General features: G+C 44.9%; 1 protein-coding gene across 2 annotated transcripts; it reads right to left on the bottom strand.

The window, feature by feature from the left end:
• Window positions 1-18: 18 nt before the first annotated feature.
• Window positions 19-6,858, bottom strand: nasp (nuclear autoantigenic sperm protein (histone-binding)). Of its 2 annotated transcripts, XM_010864164.4 has the most exons (14): window positions 6,707-6,858; window positions 5,826-5,870; window positions 5,586-5,699; window positions 4,834-4,914; window positions 4,518-4,636; window positions 3,524-3,585; window positions 3,373-3,446; window positions 3,180-3,253; window positions 2,845-3,033; window positions 2,479-2,651; window positions 2,180-2,257; window positions 895-969; window positions 470-601; window positions 19-201 (listed from the first exon to the last, which is right to left on the bottom strand). In XM_010864164.4, exons 1-14 carry the CDS (start codon window positions 6,742-6,744, stop codon window positions 163-165), a joined length of 1,293 nt encoding a protein of 430 aa, XP_010862466.2. In that variant the 5' UTR covers window positions 6,745-6,858; the 3' UTR covers window positions 19-162. The 2 variants fall into 2 exon arrangements, with proteins under 2 accessions (XP_010862466.2, XP_034149796.1); XM_034293905.1 differs by lacking the exon at window positions 470-601.
• Window positions 6,859-7,124: the final 266 nt, after the last annotated feature.

The raw sequence follows: 7,124 nt of genomic DNA, 5'->3' as shown, positions 1-7,124 counted from the left end.
AAGTCATTTACAATTGCAAATATTGTTTATTGAACTTTTATTACTACAAGTACACAAAAACTGGACAGTGTGAAAGTATCATATTTACAGAAACAAAAACAAGTGATTGGGAAGGCATGCTCTGCTGGCTGGCTGGAAGATCAGGAAGTCAAGTCAGTGACATCACGCCGAGGATTCCATGGAGGCAGATGGCATCTCGGTCTGAAAAAACAAAAACAAAACTTAACATCCAATCAGACAGCCGCAGTTCAGAAAGTTTAATATCTAAAATCTAAAAGACAAACCTGCCAGAGTTCCATTAACACAGTAGAGATTAGTGAAGCTATGATCCCTGTTCGAGCATGTCCAACACTATTACAGAACTCCATCTACCCAAATAAAGGACACTGTTTCCCACCAGACACTGCCAATACCAGCTACCTCTGCTGCACCTAATCCTATCCAGGGAGAGTCAAGCCTAGCAACTCGCCTCCTGTGCCTCTTTCTCCTGGACTCCATTGCCGTTGCTGGCAGGATCAGAGTCGCCGCTGCCATTAAGGGCAGTTTCCTGCTTGGCCTTTTTAGCATCAGTATCCTTTAACGGGCTGTCCTCCGTTTTCCTCTGGAGGGAATACAAACCAAAGTCAGCCTCAACATGATCGCTCCCAACTCCGCAGCGATCTACTCGAGTCACACACCCAGTAAGCCAATACACCACAAGTCACAGCTAGACTAGACGTACAGACCACAACCCAGTCACTCAAGCCTGACCACGACACCTACACGCGCAACCACAAAGAGCTTGGAAGGGAAAGCAAAGCCACCCGACTCCAAGAATCAGCTTTACAAAGAACATGCAGTTCATGCAACATGAGCATAAGGGACATTCGTCGACCACAAATGGGAAGGCCTTACCTTTTTCCTGACCAGGTGGGAAATGTCTGACGCAGATTTGGAGGATGTGCCATCTGCTGCGGACCGGACCGGGACCTGAAAAGGGACATGGGAACGGTCTTCAAGATCAGCCTACTGACAACTACAAGAACAGCTTCACATTCCACCTCAGACTTTGTCTATATGAGTACTGTATACATACAGCTATGCCATCTCCAGTGGACTTGAACTGACTACAGGACCGCTGACCACTGGTAGGCAAATCAGTGCCTGTGATTCATGCCAAATACCTTATCTAAATTTTGTAGTGCAAATTTGTAGCGGTTTGCCAAGTACTCAGACAAAACTTGATGGATGAGGTATTTGCCAGACAGATGATATGATTAGGTCATATCTGTAGAAAGTCACTGAAAACCAGATGTTCATGTGACTCATGGTGTGGAGTGCCAAGAGCTCCGACAGCAACTAAAGACACTGTCGGGCTGTTTGAGCCAGCTGCTGCGCTTGGATCATAGTAAGCAGCCCTTGTTTTCCCAGAGAAGTGCTCACATTTGGTTGAACAAAATACTTTCATAGCCAACCATTAAGAATGTATACTCTTTAGGATTTATTTTGGGTGTACTGATCTTGTCATGGTCAAATCAGTTTCTCAGAGTTGAGACTTGTAATGTAAAACCAGAGAAGTGTTTAATGCTGGTAAAGCATCTACTCAGTTCTTACGCCATCATGTAGAGTGCTTGATGAGTTCAGCACCAAAGTTACATCACACTGATTGCTTTATGACAGCTCAAATTCATTACCTTTTAACCCTTATTTTAATAAAACCAGCACTTCCAAATGTGTAATTCTCTAACATATAATTCAGGAAACATCTCAGATGAGTAACAATTCCAGTATTGGGTTAGTGCAACTACAGAGAGCATTTCTGCCCATTAAACAATTAGGCAAACCATAAAGGCCAAGTTGGAAATAACTGAGCAACTTAATTTTGATCATACAGCTAGACAGGAGAGGTGAAGATCAAAGGCTGACCGTGCTCAGTCACAGACCATCTGTACAATGTTGGCCTGTTGCTCGGCATCCACAGAACCAAAAACAGTTCAGAATGTCTAGTTACCGACTACGCTGTTTATGGTCTAATTGCTTGCAGTTGTAGACCAACTTTAATTATTGAAAGGGAACTAGTTGTGCCTTAAGTCTTCATAAGTGTTAGTTTGGAAGGATTAATTGCCTTAGATCCTGGCCTTAAGGTGAAACTCAGCTGACTGACTTCAGATTACTTTTGTAGTCTAAAGGGCATAGTTACCGGACTGGCTCCAAAGGCTGATGTGCCACCATTTTCTGCAAATGCTGAAGAGGATGCCGATGAAGTAGAGGCTCCGGCCTGGACACAGACAACCGTAAAGATCAAGAGAAGACACATTAAAAAGGATAAAGCTGTATGGAACCTGTCAATATGACATTAGTAGTTAGTGGACTGGACTAGCTCCTTGCACTGTGATACCCATTTAGGTGCTAGACTAAGTCAATAGTACACATCACAAATTGAGCATAATCTTCTAACTAAGAAGCCCCAGATCCTAGCCATTACACCACAGCACCCACCAGAGTCTGTTGTATGGCCACAGAGGCTGAGCTGGCTGTCCTCTGGCTCTCCTTGGCATCCTCCACCTTCTCAGCGATGTCTGGCAGGAGCTGCATTAACTCCTCTAGCTCAGTCTTCTCCTCTTTGGCTGCATCCTCACCCTCGGCCTTGTCTATCACCTCCTGAAGCATAGCTAGACGAAAACCAGGGTGCATTCCATAATTATTCAATAATGTGACTGCATAGGTAGCAGTGTCCCTGATAAATATGACCAGCAACCATCTAATCTAACGCGGCACCATGGCTGTTCCGGTCACCGGAATCAGCGGCGAGAACCAGTCCTAAAAATGCAGTCAGGATTTCTGAATGACTTTCAGTGGTCTCACCCAGGCGGCTCTCGATGACCTTGACAGAGTTGCTGTAGTGCTGGATGGCCTGGCTGTACTGGCCTGTGTAGCAGTAGGTCATGCCCAGCTGGTAGTGGGTCTCAGCCAGCAGGCGGCTGTGGGGGGGCAGGTGCTTCAGCTGCAGGGACAGGCAGTCCTGGAAGTCCTCCACTGCCGCAGAGTAGTTACCTGCGAGACGGTGTGAAGGGAACATTACTACAGATGCAGAACAGAAAAGCCAGCGGTGAGATGAGAAAGTATACGGTTAACATGCTGCAAGTACACGACTTGACGCAAACCCTTTCTGCTAGTCAGAGATCACACGGAGACAATACCAGATTCAGCGCCAACTTCTCCCAGCTTCAGGTAGGCTTGGGCAGCCATCAACTGATCCTCTTTGTTCTCCTTCCTATTGGGGATGAGGTCAAACAGGAAACAGATGAACGGCAGACCCCATTGTGTCCATGTATGGCCAAAACAGGTTTCTTATTGGCTCTCCCACCAACAGCACTAGGAGGTAACTTTGACCTTTTGTAGATGACCTTGGCGACCTCTAACATCTCCCAAGCCAGCTGCAGATTACCCACTTCCTCCTCGCTCTCCTACAACAGATTGTAGATACAAAACACTGGAAAAAGAAAACAAAGGATGAATGAAGAGCTTGTAAATGATGACTTACCTTCTCTTCAGCAGTGCCTTCGCCTTCATCATCATCATCGTCGTCGTCATCGTCATCATCATCTAAGGGCAGAGGTAAAAACAGTAAGCCTAGCAGTCCAGTAAAACCAGAGGAACTGTACCATAGTGTGATAAAAAGTAAAAGGAGGACACGTGTGCCTTGGTTGTTCAACAGTGCAGTTTAAACAGTTTAGTTCCAATCCCTTTAGCGCCATCCTGCAAGGTAACACCCATGTGACATCCATTCTTAACACTCCTTTAGTCCACCCAAAGTGTCTACACAGGCCAGAAGTCTACCTTCACAGCCCTCCTCGGCCTTCGCCCCGGGCCCCTCCTCGGCCTTCGCCCCGGGCCCCTCCTCGGCCTTCGCCCCGGGCCCCTCCTCGGCCTTCGCCCCGGGCCCAATCTTCACCTCAGGCGTGGTCACACTACTCTCCTTCACAGCATCATCTTTAGGAGCAATCCCCACCTCCTTCCCAGGAGGAACAGACCCTTCTGGCCTGCTCTTGATTGGAGACTTAGCAGCACACTCTTCCTGCGTTTCAGTCTCCATCTCATCTTCTGCCAATGCTTTAGGGTCACTCTGCCCTTCTTCCTTTGTCTCAACTTTACCATCCTCCCCATTCATTATCTTTTCTGCCATTGCATCATAAACCTGCATGCGAAGCGCATCCCTCGTTTTCTCTATCAGAGACAGTAGGAATGGAAGGTCAAATTGTTTAGCCCCTTCACATGCTAAGGCCATGCCTTTTTTCATCCATCTGACATGGAATAAACCAGCCTTTCCTTAATACTGACTGGAAGAAACAATTCCCCCTGATACAAGACTGGTCCATTGGAGGGCAACAACTCGCCCATTGACGAGGCATGTCATTTCATTTAAAAAGAAAGTTATGCAAAGAAATGTGGGTAGTTGCCACTTAAGGCAATCATACAAGGATCATCATAACAGCCAAAACAGACTGGTTCTCAAGTTCAGATGGGCAACTACTCACCGTCCAGGTTGTCAGCACTCTCAAACTTGGAGCTGTCTGGCTTCTCCCCCTCTGCTCCTTCCTCAGAGGACTCCTCTGGGACTCCCTCCAGGGCATTCCCCAGGACAGTGTTCTCAATCCTGACAGTCAGAAGTGAACGTCATCCATCAGATGGCAACACCAGCATCTTGGGTTTGATTCCCATATGCAAAGCCCATGTATACATGTCACCAACTGAACAGCTCTAGTTGGTCACTGGATAAGCTGTAGATACACCCAAGTGGTTCCATTTTGTCGCAAAATTAGCACACACGTAAACAAAGAATACACTGGTTACCTGGCCAGCTCCAGTAGAGACTTCCCACAGAGGAAGAACGCCTCGCCACATTCATCAGCCGTGTCTCCATATCGCTCAGCGCTGAAGGACCAGACATCACATTATGTTCTTAGACCAGGCTTCACTGGCACAGGTTCAAATAGCACAGCGCCTCTTGGAACAGCCCTCTCCATTCAAATTCAACCTTATGCCATAATACTGTCAGAGCAACTCCTAAAAATAGTTCCACATGTCTGCATTAAGTCAATTTGTGACCTTGTAAAACACAAGTATAGATGCAACTATTGAAGACTATCAAAACGGAACAATTTCATCAAGTTATAAGCTTAGGCTATTTACCATGGCCTACAAGTTTAGTTCTGTTAACTCCTCATTTTAAACCTCAGTTTCATAAAAACATAGCAAAAATAGCATTTGATTACATTTACTTTAATAAACATTGCTAACACCAACAGCATTAATAGAAATGGCTTCAATGTTTAGCAGAGATCTGTATGAAGTGACAAACCAAGAGTACCTAATCATTGAGATCTGGGGCAGGGAAGTGTACCTTTAGTACATTTCGGCTTTGGGAAACAGATTTAATATAGTTGCTACCATGAACTTAGCCAAGCCCTAATTGACAAAAGTTGCAGCTGAAGTCAAGCAGTAATTAAATCACATGCTCCTTTTAACATCACAAATCCACAATAAATTCCTGAGGATCCTCAATTACAAACCCAGCCAATCCAAGACATTGCGTCTCTACTCACAGCATGCCACAAGCCTCCTGGAACACGTTGACTGCGGAAACGACATCACCCATCACCAGGTGTCTGTTCCCAGCACCAATTAGCTTCTTTGCCTCCACCATCACGTCGACAGAGCTGAGATGCAAAAAGGACAGGAACAATATACATGTTGTGCAGCACTCAAACCTACTGCATTTAGGTTTAGTGTAAACTGACAGACAAACACATCAGCACTATTGTAAACTCAGTGCAGTTCCTCACCTGTTTGCTGCAACAGCACTTGATGAGCCAGGTTTGTCATCCATACTGAAACAGTGGTACAATATTAGACTAAAACATGGCCTACTTAATATTGTCTCCGGTCAATGGTCATGAAACCATTCAGGATTAGCCGGTTTCTGATGCAAGGTGGTGTGAAAGTGCCCATCGACCAACATAACCGACTTTACTGTCAATAGAATGCCCCCAGCGTTATCTCAGCATGGTAGTGACCACAGTAACCGTTTTATACGCGTTATACTTTTGGACGTTGCAGCAATCCAGGTAATGTTAGTGTTCGAAGAAAAATGTATATAGGAAACCGACGTCTTGGCCATGACGATATTTGTAACTTGGCGGAAAATGTTCCTAACCTAAAACTTCGGGAACCGGTCATGCCAGCAAGCACGTCTTTCAAGTTTCAGTACCGGTACCTCGCTAAGTAGATGTAGCTTCAAGTCTTTGTTCGTGCATGTCTAGCTAGTTACATTAGCCGATTAGTTAAATTCGGACAAAATAGTCGGCTACTTAAGTTACTGTACAGTAGTTAATAGATCGATCCAACGGTGATTAAGATCAACGGAGTTTACTGAAAAGTACAATTCGAGATACAGTACTCAATAGGTAGTTAAATACATGTATATTTTGCCTGGTTAGTTAAGCGTTTACAGTACTAATCTGTTAGTGTTAACGATGACTAACACGTTTCGGATAGTTGCCCGGACCGTGGCCATTAACTAGCCAGTACACCATACATGAAGACATTGACTATAGACCACTAAGCTAACTATCTAGTTTAGGTAGCAAGCAAAGCTCTAACAATGTCAACACGAAGACAGGGATAACCAAGCAAAGACATTCAAATGTAACCAAAAATGTCTCACCTTCCTGAGTTTGAAGCTGCCTCTGTTTCCTCTGGCATATTACGTGGCTGAGAAAGCTTACTAGCTGTGTGAACAGTAAAACGTAGACAGGAATATAGCTTTCCCCCAAGAAAATGTCAGGTTTAACAAACGCCTGTTCTTTCACTATTCTTTTGTTGGCGCGTTTAAATACTGACACGGTGTACACTTCCGCTGAACTTTCAACTTAGCTAGCAAAACGCGGGAGAATACAGTTAAAGGGAAAGTAACGTTCATCACGGAGTTAAACCCTCCACAGATACAGGTAAAGCTACTGGTTTAACCGTGTTTCGTGATACATTCGTATAATCACCGCTAAATAATGTGAAAGGGTCATTGAACTGATTACAAATGTAGCCAATATTTTTTACAACTGAAACCTATGGATTCTGTATATAAT

This window comes from Esox lucius, chromosome 8 (genome assembly GCF_011004845.1).
Source record: "Esox lucius isolate fEsoLuc1 chromosome 8, fEsoLuc1.pri, whole genome shotgun sequence".
Classification (NCBI taxonomy): Eukaryota; Metazoa; Chordata; class Actinopteri; order Esociformes; family Esocidae; genus Esox; species Esox lucius.
The sequence above is the reverse complement of the archived record's forward strand: the minus strand, read 5'-3'. Positions and strand labels throughout refer to the sequence as shown.

Bases quoted from the DNA above. Each gene is read 5' to 3' on its own strand.
- nasp (XM_010864164.4), bottom strand. From the start codon at position 6,744: ATGCCAGAGGAAACAGAGGCAGCTTCAAACTCAGGAAG. The intron at 3,447-3,523 runs GTAAGTCATCAT...AATCTGTTGTAG, and splicing joins AAGGCACTGCTGAAGAGAAG to GAGAGCGAGGAGGAAGTGGG. The intron at 202-469 runs GCGAGTTGCTAG...TTGTTTTTTCAG, and splicing joins AGGAGAAAGAGGCACAGGAG to ACCGAGATGCCATCTGCCTC.